Here is an 18,727-nt window from a genome sequence, read left to right on the forward strand (position 1 = left end):
ATCTGTGTGCCCTTTATTGTTTTTTTTTTCCCATAAGCATAACTATTTCAGAAGTTGACTTTGTATTGAAGACAGTATGTCAAATTTTATATTCAGGGAAAAGGTCACTCATGTAGTGAGCATGTGCCTATGGGATGAATTTGTCTACTGTGAATTATATATCATCCCAACACTGGTTAGAATGACTATACTTATTATGTGGACTGGGATGAAAATGAGCAGGGGTAATTGTGCTCTAGCACTAAAATTCCCACTGCAGAATTTACCTGAGAATTCATGATGAAGTTTCTAGAAGATTATATAGCATTAAGTTACATTCATATTTTTAAACATTTGGGGGTTCTTTATTCAATTACATATCTTATTTTATTGTATTTTTGTCAAATTATCTTTTATTAAAATATTTTCCCTTATAATTCTTAACTAGCTGAGCATTCTACTGCACCACTATTGATGTCACCTATGATGTCATGAGGGTGGCATCCATCAACATTGCAGCCCACAACTTGAGCAAACCCCAGGATCCCCTTAATAGTTCCAGAGAGTTCTATGGCTAAAGATTGGTGCAACATTTGTTGGGCAATGCTGACAGTCCCATCAAACATGACATTTCCACTGTACTTAATGTTTTTCTGCATTTTTCTGTCTCTTGGTGGTTCCTTGAGGGCTTTGATAATCATGTAAAAGGCAGAAGTTACCATTCCAATATGGGCATATCTTTTCTGAATGGTCAGTTTCACTGTAATCTTCAAACACTTCCAATTTCTGGTTGCTTTGACAATGTCATCACCAACCTTTTTTGGAGCCAGACCGAGCAGGACAATCTTTGGAGCCAGGGCAGATGTGGCACAAACTTCCCCATGGGTACAGCTCAGGTGTATGAATTTGATCTTGTTGGGATTGAACTTAGGTGGCAGGATGGAGGTGGCTGGTGTTGGATGAACTGGTTTGGGGACAGTTAAAGACAGTTGCACCTTTGCCTTTTCTAAACCAAAAGCCAGAAGGAAGTATCTTATTTTAAATTCTTATAAAATGCATTATGCTTTATGTATCTTTTGACATATGGTCAACTGTGTATAATACTCTCAAATCTGCCAGCTGTGTTGAAGGAATAAAAACATTTTGTTTTCAGACAGCTTGATAGAAATTCTGAAGTTTGTGAGAGAACAGAACTTAAAAATATAATTTTGTGAACCACAAGAAACTCTGAGGTGATATTCAAAAGGAAAGAGTCCTTGATTTTACCATAATATCTTTGCTGTTTTTCAATAATAGATTGCCAAATTGAATTGAGTTTATTTTCCACTATGACTTTTAGTTAGTCCCTTCACTTTTCGATTCAGGATCTGACAGAATAAAGAATGCTTCTCCAGTCTGGGCCATACTGTGCTTTGCTGTGTGAATCCAAAAAGAAAATTTTAGGTGCACCTGGGTGGCTCAGTCATTAAGCACTTGCCTTCAGCTCAGATCATGAGCCCAAGGTCCTGGGATTGAGCCCTGCATCAGGCTCTCTTCTCAGCAGGAAGCCTGCTTCTCTCTCTCCCACTCCTCCTGCTGTGTTCCCTTTCTTGCTGTGTATCTCTCTGTCCAATAAATAAAATCTTTTTAAAAAAGAAAATAAATAAAATTTTAGTCCCCGCAGAGACTGGTTAAAGAGATTTAGACCCTAAGAAATATAATGTCTAAAACATAACTAAATGTTATGTTCAATGTTTTATTCCCTCTGCCTTAAGGACAGAATCTTCACTTGCCCAAATTGCTCAGAGCTGGCGACTGAGGCAGATGGTAGGCAGGTAAGGGGTGGAAGGGTGGACGTTAGGCTATTGCCCTTACACTAGGCCTTCGAATACAGTCTCTTTGGGCTCCACCTATAGATGGAGAGGGTTCTGACCTCTTTTATTACCTCTACCAAGGGAGAGGCTTGGAACTTAAGATGGCATGTACTTCCAATCTCTGCCAAGGTTATAATCCTGTTAGACTAGTGTTTTGTGAACTGTGGATTGTAACATATTGATGGGTTGTGAAAATAATCTAATGGGATTAACTAGTATTTTAAAAACAGTTTGGAAAAGAGTATATTGCACATTTTAAAACTTCTGTTTCAGTTGTGTGTATGTGTCTCTGTGTGTGCTGGGTCACAATATAAAATGTATTTCTTACTATATTTCTTACTGTTGGTGATGAAATAGCAAATGTGAAAGCTATTACATTAGACTTCTATGTTTGACATACAGTTATAACATTCCTTTGCTTTATTTCAGAAATAAAGGAGCCTTTTTTTTTTCTTGCCCTCTGAATAAATTAGGAAGTTCAACAATTAAGTACGATTTCTAAACACAGGACTCCAAGTAGCCAGTCTGCATATATTACTAATTATTAAGCAGTGCAAATATGCAGCTATAGCATCATGCAATTATCTTTTTATCTCAATAAAAAGGCATGCCTTGCATAAGAAAAGCAGACATAATTGATTAATATCTTCTGTTTACATAGGAAAAAAGTAATTATGTACTAGAAGTCAAGAGATTCAGATCTATGTGAAAATTTTTCACCAGTACTTACAACCAAACACCTATAATGTGCAAAGCACATTATTGACAGAAGGGGGTCAGGAATAAAAAAGGAATGAAACCCAGGCTCTATTGTGAAAGATAGTTATAAGCTGGTGAGAGAGACTTGTAAAGTAATAAGGGAACAACTATTGTGGGATTACACAAGTCTTTGGTCTATTGACTCTCAAATCCATTCCCTGAACTTCCCCTGGTCTACTCTGTCTCATGAGGAGCTGACCCCTACAGGTGGCATTTCCAAGTTTCTTCTGTTAACAAGCTGCTGTATGGGTTTGAACAATGGAAGCCACTGGTAATATATTGGTGAACAGCAAGGCAAAGCCATAGTATTTCTTTCTGTGTGTGTGTGTGTGTGTGTGTGAGTGTGTGTGTGTGTTTCCATGACTCCAGTTTCCTTTGTAGAAGCCTGCCATGCTTATAGATTCTGCTGAATGGCCCTGACCCTTAGATTCTGGTTCTAGTTACAACTGCTACTCCCTTTGACCTTATAGTCCAGTACTGTATCAAAATCCTGCTTTTGCTAATTTCACAAATTGCTTCATCATTCCTTGTTGGCCTCTCAGTAAACTTCCATAACCTGTGTAAAATTTTTCTACATTAAATTCCCTTTGTTTTAGGTACTTAAAGTTGCTTCTGTTTCCTGGTTAGACTTTGATTCATACATGTTTAGAATGAAATATATATGCATTATCATAACAATAACTGATATTAATTTAAAGCTTACATGTTAGGTATTATACTAAGTGCCTTTCATGTAAAAGCACCTTTATTTCACTGATGAGGAGACTGAGGCACAGAGAAAGGCACTTAACTTGCCCAAGATCATGGGACATTAGAGCATTGCCTTGCCCTGATTTTCAATTTGGATTTCTTTTTTAAACTATCCCATGCTTTATCTGTAGAATTCCGTTAGGTGTAACCATTCCTCAAACTTAGCATGTATTTTATAAATCCTAGTATCTTTTGATACTGATGGAGTGTTTGATCAATAAAAGTGAACATTTATTAAGCACCAACTATATACTAAACACTATAATAGGTGCTATAGTTGAAAAAGGCAATTATAGCTCTCTAAAGCCACCCCTCTTGCAACCCGCTTTTGTAAGGGTGATGTCACTGCTAAAATAAAGGATTAAAATTAAATAGAATAGACTTCTAAATTCCAGTCAAGTGAAATCTACATGACAGCTCAGAAATATCAGTTTACTTTTGAAATAAAGTTATGTTTGGAAATATTCCTCTCTGGGCCCCAAAGAAATTATTTGCAGCCTTATCCTGAAAACCAGTACTCCTTAATTTGTCCATTTGAAGTAAACATACATTTTAGCACTAGGGTAAATCAGGTTTGAGAAGTAATATTTCCTTTGTAGCTAAGTATTCATTGATGCACAACATTATAGTTGTTTCTCATTACTGTAGTTTGGAGAGGTACTTCTCTCAAACTTTCTCAATCAATATAGTATAAATCTATCAACTACCATCCAAACAACCCTCTGGGTATGGTTATTCAGCATGCATACAAGGCTACTCATATTATGTACTAAAATGTAAAATCAAGCAGAATGATGTGCACACAGCTGTTTTATACTTAGCTGGTTTTCTAATGTGAGCTAATTTGTTGTAGGGACTGAAGGCATTACTAAGATTTATTTCAAGTTTAAGATGAGGTAAACATTTTGTTTGAAGGTGAAATTTCAGTCTCCACACAACAGGCATTACTTTTGTATTCATGTTAAATGGAGAAAAGTGTTTGATATATTAGCACATATAAGATAATAAGGCTTCACAACACCTCCTACTTCCCTGAAACCAACATCTTAAAGCCCCTACTTTCCTTTTATAATGACAAATGTGAATAAAAGCAAAAGTGATGTGAATATCACTTAGACTTGAAAACATTTTATGTGAAAATTATATGGTAATTGCTTAGCAAAATACAGTATTCACCTTGTTCTTCAATTTATATCTTACCTAAATGCTCTGACAGAAGGTAGGGCTGTTCAATAGATACCAAATGCAGGGAAGGTGTTTCCATTTATGCATGTTTTCTTCTTGGACAAAGATGAAGCACAGAAAGTGGGGTGGGGGTTTGGGAAGGGAAGACCTTGAGGAGAGTAAAATGTCATCTTCTGGTTTTAGAATAAACTAGTGCTATCTTCTGAAACTACACCTCAGCAGAAAACCTTTTAAGAAGGGAATTAATATAAAACCATCATGCAGAACACTACAACTATTAAAAGGATTGAAGTTAGTGACCCTGAATGGAACAGCATTGCATTGGTTGTAAAACCTAAATCTACTTTGTCAGGAATGTAACAGGGTACAGAATGTTAATTGTAACAAGCATGGAAAAATAGATGGACCAGAAACATTTAATTTATTAATGAACATTGTTATTTTATTGAGAAATCTAACTTTAGAGGAATGCCAGTTTCACTTTAGAAAAATTCAAGTTGTTCTTGTTGGCTCTTTATGAAGACCTGTATGTTCTGTTTAATTTAAAATATTAGCAGGTAAAACACATACCTATTTCCTGCTTTAAACTATCAGAAAGGAAGGTACCTTATCTGTGTTATGGAATAAGATTATATTTAAGTACCTTGCTATGTCAGTGATTAATTAAATGATAATATAAATATTATAATTGAACAATGTTAAAAGCAATTGTTGTTTAATGATAGGAAACCATCTATATAAGTTTAAATATTAGTACAGGGCCTGAAAAAATTAAAAATGCAAACCAGCTAAAGTATAACCCCAAATTAATATTTAAATTCCATCATTAATATTTGTTTTTTTTTTAAGTTTTTGTTTTTATATATCTGACACAGAGAGAGATCACAAGTAGGCAGAGAGGCAGACAGAGGGAAGTAGGCTCCCTGCTGAGCAGAGAGCCCAACGTGAGCCTCAATCCCAGGTCCCTGGGATCATGACCTGAGCTGAAAGCAGAGGCTTTACCCACTGAGCCACCCAAACACCCAGTATTTGACTTATTCACCCACTTACATTCACTGCCACCCTCACAAGGATCTTAATAGCTCATATCTCCTAAATACTACTTTTTTTTCAATCTGTATATCTCCTTCCATTCTCAGTTTCTTTACAGTGGATCAAGTCATCTCTTACATGGACCATTACAGAAGATTCCAAACATTACTACTGCTTTCACACTTGTTCTTCTTGAGTTTATTCTAATTCATTCTCCATTATTTAATCAATGTGATATTTCTAACACATACATTGAATCATATCAATTTCTCCACTCAAAACCTTCCAGTGCTTCCTCTTTTTTTATATATTTATAAATATATATATATATATATATATATATATATATATATATTTCATCTTTGGCAGCAGATTATCTTTAATATTGATTATATTTCTTTTTTTAATTTTTTTTATTTTTTTATAAACATGTATTTTTATCCCCAGGGGTACAGGTCTGTGAATCACCAGGTTTACACACTTCACAACACTCACCAAAGCACATACCCTCCCCAATGTCCATAATCCCACCCCCTTCTCCCAACCCCCCTCCCCCCAGCAACCCTCAGTTTGTTTTGTGAGATTAAGAGTCACTTATGGTTTGTCTCCCTCCCAATTCCATCTTGTTTTATTGATTCTTCTTCTACCCACTTAAGCTCTTCCTTTTAAAATGCGGAGTCTATTTCCCCATCTTGTGAATGTAAATTGGTCTTATGACTTTCTCTGATCACTAAAGCATCACAGAAGTCAAAGTGTGTGAGTTCTGAGCTTAGTCCTCAGGAGAACTTGCATCTTACACTATTGTTCTCTGGGAACACTGGTACTACTATGTAAAGAAGCCTAGGCAAGCCATATTGAAGATGAATAGCCATATGAGGACAAATAACAAAATACAATATTCACCTTGTTCTCAATTTATATCTTACCTAAATGCTCTGACAAAAGGTAGGGTTGTTCGATAGATACCTAATGCATGGAAACATTTAAGGAAACACCTTTAACACATTAGGTATATGTATTTTTGACCCACAGAAGTACAAAAGCTGAAACTATCCTTTCATTTTGCTTTTCTTTTCCACTTATGAAAAACATATGATTTTTTATTCCATCGTAATTTTTTATCCCAACAGACAGAACCATGACTTATGTTCCACAAATTGAGTATCTCTATAATAGTCCATGTATTTCTGAGAGTCCTATAATATTTATTACAGCTCACCAACACCCTTTGCTCAAAGAAGTTGTGGAGATCATCATGACATAGGAGTTTGTTAGAGGTGGAGAGGAATGCCCCTACAGCATAAACCTGCATTGCATGAAAATCCTTGATTGGGATGGCCAATTAAATAGGGATAGAACACTGACTCCCACAGCTATAACATAATTATGAGTGGGCACAATCTCACGAAGTCACATCTAACAATAAATCCAATAGTAACAGAGGGTACAGACATGAATTGATACCTATTTCCATGGAAAAGTATTCTAACTAACTTGTCAAGTCTTAAAGAACTTCACATTCCATTAGAGTTGCACTGAGGACTCCCTTCCCTGAGTAAAGGTTAATCTGGGTAAGCTACCCTTGGTATGAAATCTATTTGGAACTTCAGGGAAATAATTTGGGCCAGTGTCTCAACTTTAAGGTATTCCAAAGGATTTAGCCAAGCAGAATAGTGTGAAATAAAGCTACTGAGGGATTTCTGAGGCATTGCCTTCCCTCTGGACCCTTTGCATTTCTAAGCAGTGGTTATTGAACCTAAATAACTTTGAGTTATAGTCACTACCCTGAAAATCTATCTTTCAAGATCTCTTCCCTCTACCTTGATAGCTGTTTCATCTTCAGGGGTTATTACTTCTGATTAGAATGGAATCTTAGGTACCAGGTCATATCATATTGTCTGGGTTTTCCTTACAGATAAACTTAATCTTAAGTAATTTTCTTCTAGCACTGTCTGTCATGAAACAATCTTCTTAGAGTCTTATTAACAGATGTGAAAGTTCTCCTCTGGCACAGTTAGCAGTGTGACCTCAGAAAAGTCTTCAACCTCTTTGGATCACTCTGTAAAACAAATATACTACACATTTTGGAGGTTTATTGTGACTCAATGACTTCATGTTTCCTCAGAACCCTCTTCATATCACATAGATTTGCTGTCTCCATCAGAATCATCTATTTCTCCTCAGTCACTCATTCAACAGTTGAGTGTCTGTTCTTTGCTAGATGTGTTTGAGGTAAAGCAGACTATGATTGCTGTCCTTGAGGCAGTTATGTTCGAGTAGGGGGAGAAAAACAATAACAAAAATAAATGAGTAAAATATATAGCATATAGAAAATGATAAGCATTGCCAAGGGGGGGGAAGCAGAACCAAAGCAAGGTGGTGTTTGCAGTAATCAAGGAAAGTTTCATTGAGAAAAAATTTTGAGTAAAGATTTGAAGGAACTGAGTGAATTAGACAAATAGATATTAGGGGAAGAAAACTCCAAGCAGAAGGAACAAGTCCCTAAGGGGATAACATGCTTGGCATGTTTGAGGAATAGCAGAGGTCAGTGTGACTGGAGCTGAGACAGTAAGTGGGAAAATAATATAAGAGGTCAGAGAAACCACGGAGACTAAATGATATAAGACCTCATTTGCTATTGTGAACACTTTGGTTATAACTTTAAAACAGAATTGCTTTGAAGGGTTTTGAGCAGCAGACTGATATGATCTGATTTTCACTTTTAAAAGATCATTTTGGTTTCTTGGTTGAAAATAGACTATAGGGAAATAAGGAGGGAAGCAGCAATACTAGTTGGGAGTCTATTGCAGATGGTGGTAGCTAGGAGTAGGATAATAGTTGTGTATGTGGTAAAAAGTGATCAGATTCCAGATATATTTTGAAATTAGACCAACAACATTTCCCGATTAATAAGCCATGGAATGTGAGGGAAATGAAGGAGTCAGAAATGACTCTAACATCTCCAGACATTTATATAACAAATTCTTCTTATATATTCCTATTAAAGCTTACTGGTTTTGTGTTCTAGTCAATCCAGGTCTCAACATTACTGACTAACTGGTTAATGAATAAATGTTATTTTAGTGTAGTTTTGGTTTTAAGTTATTACTTTAGAGTGACCTTAGGTTAAGCAGCCAGAGGGTGTAGAGATGATTTATTGAACTGAGTTTCAATCAAGGATTAGAGCATATTAAGTCATTTTCCAGGAAATCTTTCTTTATGTTGCAAGCCCACGTTCTTATGACAGGCTTAACTTTATGTTCCATTATGACAGCTTGCTTTTGTTTGAACCCAGGATTACTTTGGCTCTGAACTCCCTTGGGTATATAATTAGGGATTAAATCTAGATTCTTAAAAAGAGCTCAAAAGGCAAGTTATGACTGTTACAAGTGGTAGGAACAGTTTATTCTCATTCAGCTTATTGACCCAGGTTATTGGCCTTCCAAATGAAATACTTTAAAGCTGATTTTTAAAACAAAAGCTTCCTAATTCATTTTCCACCTCTCAGCCTAAGAAGTTGACGTTTGAAGCTCCAAAGGTTCCTAGATATTCCAATGAAGAAAACAAAATATATATATATATATATATATATATTTTATTTTTTAAAAACATATATTTTTATCCCCAGGGGTACAGGTCTGTGAATCACCAGGATTACACACTTCACAGCACTCACCAAAGCACATACCCTCCCCAATGTCCATAACCCCACACCCTTCTCCCAAACCCCCTCCCCCCAGCAACCCTCAGTTTGTTTTGTGAGATTAAGAGTCACTTATGGTTTGTCTCCCTCCCAATTCCATCTTGTTTTATTTATTCTTCTCGTACCCACTTAAGCCCCCATGTTGCATCACCACTTCCTCATATCAGGGAGATCATATGATAGTTGTCTTTCTCTGCTTGACTTATTTCACTAAGCATGATATGCTCTAGTTCCATCCATGTTGTCGCAAATGGCAAGATTTCATTTCTTTTGATGGCTGCATAGTATTCCATTGTGTATATATACCACATCTTCTTGATCCATTCATCGGTTGATGGACATCTAGGTTCTTTCCATAGTTTGGCTATCGTGGACATTGCTGCTATAAACATTCAGGTGCACGTGCCCCTTTGGATAACTATGTTTGTATCTTTAGGGTAAATACCCAATAGTGCAATTGCTGGGTCATATGGTAGTTCTATTTTCAACATTTTGAGGAACCTCCATGCTGTTTTCCAGAGTGGCTGCACCAGCTTGCATTCCCACCAACAGTATAGGAGGGTTCTCCTTTCTCCGCATCCTCGCCAGCATCTGTCATTTCCTGACTTGTTGATTTTAGCCATTCTGACTGGTGTGAGGTGATATCTCATTGTGGTTTTGATTTGTATTTCCCTGATGCCGAGTGATATGGAGCACTTTTTCATGTGTCTGTTGGCCATCTGGATGTCTTCTTTGCAGAAATGTCTGTTCATGTCGTGTCCTCTGCCCATTTCTTGATTGGATTATTTGTTCTTTGGGTGTTGAGTTTGCTAAGTTCTTTATAGATTCTGGACACTAGTCCTTTATCTGATATGTTGTTTGCAAATATCTTCTCCCAGTCTGTCAGTTGTCTTTTGATTTTGTTAACTGTTTCCTTTATATTTTTTAAAGATTTTTTTTATTTATTTGTCAGAGAGAGAGAGAGAGGGAAAGAGAGTGAACACAGGCAGACAGAATGGCAGGCAGAGGCAGAGGGAGAAGCAGGCTCCCTGCCGAGCAAGGAGCCCGATATGGGACTCGATCCCAGGATGCTGGGATCATGACCTGAGCCGAAGGCAGCTGCTTAACCAACTGAGCCACCCAGGCGTCCCAACAAAATATATATTTTTAAATTTTTTAAAGATTATAAATAATTATTTATTTGACACAGAGAGAGAGAGCACAAGTAGAAGGAGCAGCAAGCAGGGGGAGAGGGAGCAGCAGGCTCCCCACTAAGCAAGGAGCCCAATTGAGACTCTATCCCAGGATCCTGGGAATGACCTGAGCTGAAAGCATATGCTTAAACAACTGAGCCACCCAGGTGCTCCAAAACCAAAATGCTTTATACCTCAAATGTAAAAGCCAATTATTCTTTACTAGGTCAGTCCCAGAAGCGTGACCATAGAGTTCCCAAAGTCATCGTTTGAGGAAATGCATGGAACAGTGGAGTCAGGAAATACCATAATGTTTTCAGTGTTTGAAATTACACAGAAAATTTGTTTTTCAAACTTCATGTCCTGACTTCAGAAAAAAAAAAGAAAATCTAGTATTTGATTAGCATCTTGTTTAGGAACATGGTAGGACTAAGAAGGATTTGGGCATTGAGCATTTCTTCTCATTTTTTATAGATATTAAGAGAAAACAAACCATATTGACAAGAGTTTGTGATTCCCTGATTTAAAATTTTCTATTTCAGACTCAGTCTGAAAAGTTTACAGCAGTATTTGAGAACTGTTTCCAGAATCACTTAAGAGAAGGTGTTGATCAACAGAGACACACCATTTTACTTTTTCATGAATCAAGATAAGACATTTTATCTATTTCACTATCCGACTACTCTTTACCTTCAGAACTTGTTTATTCTTTGTTCATAAAACTACCTGAGCAGCATAAGACCTTTGAAGGACCTTCATCCTTTCTATAAGAATAATCTAGCACAAGGAAATCTAACAAATATTTATTGTGTTCTCTCATGTACTAAAGGACAATTAAATTAGTATAAATACAAAGCATTTTTTCTGAAACTGACACGACCAAGGTTAGTCAGCTAAAAGCTTCAATATCACCCTCAGCTAATTTGACAAAAAATAGAAAATAAAAGTTTGTTTTGGCTTAGGCTGTGTAAAATCGGAAAGTTTTATGTTTTTCATTATATATTAGCATTTTATCCTCTTACATTTATTATCTACTTACTTCAGACACTGAAATATCACTAGCATACAACTTTATGAGGCTTTTTTTGGTGTATGCAATTCAGTACCAAATTATCTGGGTATCAAAAATACACCCATCTAATTTCTTGAAATCCTAATATACAACCATGAGTTTCTGGTATATTAGCCATCTGCTAGATTAATTATTGTAGATATAACTCCATGAGAATAAAAGTTTAATAGACTTGTCTTGTTTGAGAAGAAATAAATGGATCATTATTTGAAGAAATACTAACTCTTTCAGAACTTTGGAGCCCTTATTAAAGAACTATTAACCTAAAAAACAAACAACAGAAGACACTTACTCCAAGAAACACTCTCTGACACCTATGGTGCATATGTCTTTTTTTTTTCTCCCAAATCATTTCAGCACTTGTGAATATAGTTTATTCTGCTATTTTGTCATTGTACATTGCCTTTTGTTATCTTTCTATTCCTCTTTGTAGGAGTCCTGGGATCGAGCCCCACATCGGGCTCTCTGCTAAGCAGGGAGCCTGCTTCCTCCTCTCTCTCTGCCTGCCTCTCTGCCTGCTTGTGATCTCTCTTAAATAAATAAATAAAATCTTAAAAAAAATAAAAAGTGATACACAATTTAAATTGTATTTTATGATTTTTACATATTGTTTATTTCTCTTGTAACCTTAGTCCATCTTGTGTGTAACTAGGTTAGAAGCTGAAGACTATTCCCCCTAAATTTATATGTTGAAATCCTAACCTCAATGCCTCAGAATGTGACTAGATTAGGATATATATCCTTTAAACAGGTAATTAAGTTAAAATGAAGGCCTTAAGGGTTCTCTAATCCAATATGATTGGTGTTGTTATAAGAATAAGGAGTAGGACAGAAACATGTACAGACAGATAACCATGTGAAGACACAGGAAAAAGGCAACAAGGCAAGGAAAGAGGCTTAGGAAGAAACCAACGCTACTGACACCTTGATCTTGGACTTATAAATTCCAGAACTTTGAGAAAATAAATTTCTATTGTTTAAGCCACCTAGTTTGTGGTAAATTGTTACAGAAGTATTAGCATACTAATACATACAACCAATCACCTTTTTAGTGGGTTGTGTATAAAGCAGAAGTATCTTATAAATGTGGGTTTGTAAATCTAGTTCTTTGTGAAGTATTTGTAATCACAATTTTCTTTCAGTCTTATTCAAAGTATTTTCTTTTACATTGATCTTTTCAGAGTTGAGTCATAAAGCATCATTATTCATTTAATTTGGTTGTCAACTCTAGATATATGCCTAATTCAACACGTATTGGTTATGAGCTTCTGATAAACCAGGTTCTCCTCTAGATATTGAGGATACAGTGGTGAATATATTAAGGTCTTCTCCTGGTGGAGGTTGCTTTCGAGTAGTGGTAATAGCTAATAGACACCAAGCAGTTCATTTCTTGTCTTTACAAAAGTAGATTTTCTACCTTAATGACTTTAAGATAACAGGGAAGTATTGGTTTTAATTGTTATTTTAATGTATTTTTAAAGTTGAAAGATTTGTAAAAACCCAAATACTTTGAGCTACTACATTTTAATGATGTTTAACCATGCATAGAATATTGTATACAACATTTCAGCAAATGCTTGAAATTCATTATAATTTCTCCTTAAACTTGCTATGGCAGGAAATATTTGGTAGCACTACACAATCAATTTTCTACAGTGTTAGATATAATAATCACCACTGGTTTTTTGTGCTACATTGAGCTATTATTTTATTTGGCTATGATTATGATCTATGTTAATTTTTTCTTACTTTTAATATTTATTTTATAAGACATTTGAATTCATAGTCGACTTCAGAAATATTTATTTATTTATTTATGACTTTATTTATTTGACAGAGAGAGACACAGTGAAAGAGGGAATACAAGCAATGGGAGTGGGAAGAGAAAAGCAGGCTTCCTGTCAAGCAGGGACCCTAATGAAGGGCTTGATACCAGGACCCTGAGATCATGACCTGAACCTAACGCAGACACTTAAAGACTGAGCCACCCACAATCCTTATATCAGATCAATTATATTTTAAGTCAAAGGATATAATAAGAGATGAGGAAGGACACTATATTATACTCAAAGGGTCTGTTGAAGGTCTAACAATTTTAAATGTCTATGCCCCTAATAATGGAGCAGCCAACTATATCAAAGAAACACATCAGTAGTAATACAATAATAGTAGAGGAGCTTAACACCACACTCACTGAAATGGACAAATCCTCTAAGCAAAAGGTTAGCATCTGGACCAGATAGACATCACAGATATATTCAGAACATTCCATCCCAGAGCAACAGAACACACATTTTTTTTTAAGATTATTTATTTATTTGACAGAGAGAGATCACAAGCAGGCAGAGAGAGAGAGAAGGAAGCAGGCTCCCGGCTGAGCAGAGAGCCCAATGCGGGGCTTGATCCCAGGACCCTGGGATCATGACCTGAGCCAAAGGCAGCAGCTTAACCCACTGAGCCACCCAGGCGCCCCAGAACACACATTCTTCTCTAGTGAACGTGGAACATTCTCCAGAATAGATCACATCCTGGGTCATGAATAAGGTCAGAACTGGTATCAAAAGATTGGGATCATTCCCTGCATATTTTCAGACCATAATGCTCTGTGGCTAGAGCTCAATCACAAGAGGAAATTTGGAAAGAACCCAAATACATGGAAACTAAACAGCATCCTTCAAAAGAATGAATAGGTCAACCAGGAAATTAAAGAAGAATTGGAAAAATTCATGGAAACAAATGATAATGAAAATACAATGGTTCAAAATCTGTGGGACACAGCAAAGGCAGTTCTGAAAGCAAAATTGTTAGGGTCCGTGATCAAAGGAACGAGAGTGACACAAAGCGAAAATCAAACAAAGCTTTATTTTGTGCCAAGCATCGAAAATCAAACAGACTGGTAGGGACCATCTCTTACAAAGAGACAATGATGATGATAATGACCTCGACAAGGTCACTCTCAAGAAGGCTGCTCTGGATGAGGCCACTCTGTACGAGGCCGCTCTACAGATGAGGCTACTCCAGATGAGGCCACTCCCAGGACAAGACCACTCCCGGTCGAGCCACTCCCAAGAAGAGGTCACTCTGGACAAGGCCGCTCCCAGGATGAGGCCGCTGCTGACAAGGTCACTCCCCGGACAGGGCCGCTCCCAAGAAGAGGCCACTCTGGATGAGGCTGCTCACAGGATGAGGCTGCTGCTGATGAGGTTGATCGCCAGAAAGGGCCACTCCCTGGATAGGGGCTGCTCCAGTGAGGATGCTCCCCAGACAGGGCCAATATCAAGAAGAGGCCACTCTGGACAAGGCCGCTCCCCAAACGAGGCCACTCCTGATGACGAAGAGGCAACAATGACAGCAATGATGACAAGGAGGACAACCCCGATGACATAGACTCTGCTCCCCATGACGCCACTCTGACAAGGCTGCTCCCCAGAGGAGGCCACCACTCCTGATGAGGCCGCTCACCAACAAGGCTGCTCCACAACGAGGCCGCATGCTGATGGGGCCATTCCCCAGCAAAAGCCACTCTGGATGAGGCCGTTCCCTGATGGGGCTGCTCCAGACAAGGCCTCTCCTCAGACGATGCTGCTCCTAACTAGGCCGCTCACCAAGGAGGCCTCACATTGAGGAAGCCACTCCCCAGAATGACACAGCTCCTGCGAGGCCCCTCGCAGCGGGGCTGCAGCTCGGGGTGACAAGACCTTTAACAGCTCAGGGTGGCGAGGCCACTCACAGCTCAGGGTGGCAAGGCCATTTGCGGTGGGGCCATGTCTCAGTGGTGGCGAGGCTGCTGGCGGTGAGGCTGCTAGCAGCTAGGCCATTCCCCGCAGCAAATATATGCATGCCCCACTGACTGGATGTCTCCATCTGGCCTGGACCACCCCTACATCCAGGGTTTACAAGTTCTTCTGGGAGGGGCAGGCCCTTACAAAAATATATAGCGATACAAGCTTTTCTCAAGATGCAAGAAAGGTCTCAATATACAACTTAATTCTACACATAAAACAGCTAGAGAAAGAACAGCAAAGGAAGCCTAAACCCAGCAGGAGAAGAGAAATCATAAAGATCAGAACAGAAATTAATGAAATAGAAATAAACAAACAAACAAACAAAACAGAACAGATTAACAAAACTAGGAGCTGGCTCGTTGAAAGAATTAATAAGATTGATAAACCCCTGGCCAGACTTATCAAAAGGAAAATAGAAAGGACACAAATTAATAAAATAATGAATGAAAGAGGGGAGATTACAACCAATACCAAAGAAATACAAATAATTATAAGAACATACTATGAGGAACTCTATGCCAACAAATTTGACAATCTGGAAGAAATGGATGAATTCCTAGAGACATATAAACTACCACAACTGAACCAGGAAGAAATAGAAAGCCTGACCAGACCCATAACCAGGAGGGAGATTGAAACAGTCATCAAAAACCTCCAAACAAACAAAAGCCCAGAGCCAGACGGCTTTATCACATTTAAAGAAGAACTAATTCCTATTCTCCTGAAACCATTCCAAAAAATAGAAATGGAAGGAAAACTTCCAAACTCATTTTATGAGGCCAGTATCACCTTGATCCCAAAACCAGAAAGAATCCCATTAAAAAAAAAAAAAAAAAGGACTACAGACCAATCCTTGATGAACACAGATGGAAAAATTCTCACCAAAATACTAGCCAATAGGATCCAACAGTACATTAAAAGGATTATTCACCACGACCAAGTGGGAATTAATCGAGGTCTGCAAGTTGGTTCAACATCCGCAAATCAATCAATGTGATACAACACATCAATAAAAGAAAGAACAAGAACCATATGATCCTCTCAATAGATGCCAAAAAGGCGTTTGACAAAGTATAGCATCCCTTCCTGATAAAAATTCTTCAAAGTGTAAGGATAGAGGGCACATACCTCAATATTATCAAAGCCATCTATGAAAAACCCACCGCAAATATCATTCTCAAGGAGAAAAACTGAGAGCTTTTCTGCTAAGGTTAGGAACACGGCAGGGATGTCCATTATCACCACTGCTTCAACACAGCACTAGAAGTCCTAGCCTCAGCAATCAGAAAACAAAAAGCAATTAAAGGTATCGAAATCCACAAAGAAGAAGTCAAACTATCACTCTTTGCAGATAATATGATACTATATGTGGAACACCCAAAGACTCCACTCCAAAACTGCTAGAGCTTCTACAGGAATTCAGTAAAGTGTCAAGATATAAAATCAATGCACAGAAATCAGTTGCATTTCTTTACACCAAAAGCAAGACAGAAGAAAGAGAAATTAAGGAGTCAATTCCATTTACAATTGCACTGAAAACCATAAGATACCTAGGAATAAATGTAACAAAAGAGGCAAAGAAACCATGCTCAGAAAACTATATAGGTACTCATGAAAGAAATTTAGGAAGACACAAAGAAATGGAAAAAATGTTTCAAGCTCATGGATTGGAATAACAAATATTGTGAAAATGTCTCTGCTACCCAAAGCAATCTACACATTTAATGAAACCCCTATCAAAATACCACCAACTTCTTTTCAAAGAAATGGAACAAATAATCTTAAAATTTATATGGAACCAAAAAAGACCCCAAATAGCCAGAGGAATGTTGAAAAAGAGAGCCCAAGTTGGTGGCATCACAATTCCAGACTTCAAGTTCTATTACAAAGCTGTCATCATCAAAACAGTATGGTACTGGTGCAAAAACAGACACATAGATCAATGGAACAGAAAAGAGAACCCAGAAGTAGACCCCCAACTCTCTTGTCAACTAAACTTTGACAAACCAGGAAAGAATGCCCAATGGAATAGAGACAGTCTCTTCAATAAATGGTGTTGGGAAAATTGGACAACCACATGCAGAAAAATGAAATTGGACCATTTCCTTACACCACACACGAAAATAGACACAAAATGGATGCAGGACCTCAATGTGAGGAAAATAATCCATCAAAATCCTTGAGGAGAACACAGGCAGCAACCTCTTTGACCTCAGCCACAGCAACTTCTTCCTAGGAACATCGCCAAAGGCAAGGGAAGCAAGGGCCAAAATGAACTATTGGGATTTCATCAAGATCAAAAGCTTTTGCACAGCAAAGGAAACAGCTAACAAAACCAAAAGACAACTGACAGACTGGGAGAAGATATTTGCAAATGATATATCAGGTAAAGGGCTTGTATCCAAAATCTATAAAGAGCTTATCAAACTCAACACCCAAAGAACAAATAATCCAATCAAGAAATGGGCAGAAGACATGAACAGACATTTCTGCAAAGAAGACATCCAGGTGGCCAACAGACACATGAAAAAGTGCTCCACATCACTCGGCATCAGGGAAATATAAATCAAAACCACAATGAGATATCACCTCACAGCAGTCAGAATGGCTAAAACTAACAAGTCAGGAAATGACAGATGCTGGCAAGGATGCAGAGAAAGGGGAACCCTACTACACTGTTAGTGGGAATGCAAGCTGGTTCAACCACTCTGGAAAACAGCATGGAGATTCTTCAAAAAGTTGAAAATAAAGCTACCCCATGACCCAGCAATTGCACTACTGAGTATTTATCTTAAAGATACAAATGGAGTGATCTGATGGGGCACATGCACCCGAATGTTTATAGCAGCAATGTCCACAATAGCCAAACTATGGCAAGAACCTAGATGCCCATCAACAGATGAATGGGTAAAGAAGAGCTGGTATATGTATACAATGGAATACTATGCAGCCATCAAAAGAAATGCAATCTTGCCATTTGTGACGATGTGTATGGAACTAGAAGGTATTATGCTGAGAGAAGCAAGTCAATCGGAGAAAGACAACTATCATATGATCTCCTTGTTATGAGGATGTGGAGATGCAACGTGGGGGTTTGTGCAGTAGGAAAAGAATAAATGAAACAAGATGGGACCAGGAAGGGAGACTAACCATAAGAGACTCTTAATGTCACAAAACAAACTGAGGGTGGCTGGAGGGTGGGTAGGAAGAGGGTGGTGGAGTTATGGACATTGGGGAGGGTATGTGCTATGGTGAGTGCTATGAAGTGTGTAAACCTGGAAATTCACCGACCTGTACACCTGGAGCTAATAATACATTACATGTTTATTAAAAAAAAAAAAAAAAAAAAAAAAAAAACTGAGCCACCCAGGCACCCATGATTTTGGAAATAAGAAAAAAAAAAGTTTCAGATTCTCTTGTTAGCCTCTTTCCATACA

General features: G+C 37.7%; 1 protein-coding gene across 1 annotated transcript; it reads right to left on the minus strand.

Annotated features, from left to right (window-relative positions):
• Nucleotides 1-419: 419 nt before the first annotated feature.
• Nucleotides 420-4,605, minus strand: LOC106004227 (60S ribosomal protein L12-like). Its single transcript, XM_045089488.1, has 2 exons — nucleotides 4,542-4,605; nucleotides 420-985 (listed from the first exon to the last, which is right to left on the minus strand). The coding sequence occupies exons 1-2, from the start codon at nucleotides 4,603-4,605 to the stop codon at nucleotides 420-422; spliced, it is 630 nt and encodes a 209-aa protein (XP_044945423.1).
• Nucleotides 4,606-18,727: the final 14,122 nt, after the last annotated feature.

Source organism: Mustela putorius, unplaced genomic scaffold, assembly GCF_011764305.1.
Source record: "Mustela putorius furo isolate JIRA1106 unplaced genomic scaffold, ASM1176430v1.1 tig00003838_pilon_pilon_pilon, whole genome shotgun sequence".
Lineage (NCBI taxonomy): Eukaryota > Metazoa > Chordata > Mammalia > Carnivora > Mustelidae > Mustela > Mustela putorius.

Bases quoted from the DNA above. Each gene is read 5' to 3' on its own strand.
- LOC106004227 (XM_045089488.1), bottom strand. From the start codon at position 4,605: ATGGAAACACCTTCCCTGCATTTGGTATCTATTGAACAGCCCTACCTT. The intron at 986-4,541 runs GTAAGATATAAA...CTTTTGGTTTAG, and splicing joins CCTTCTGTCAGAGCATTTAG to AAAAGGCAAAGGTGCAACTG.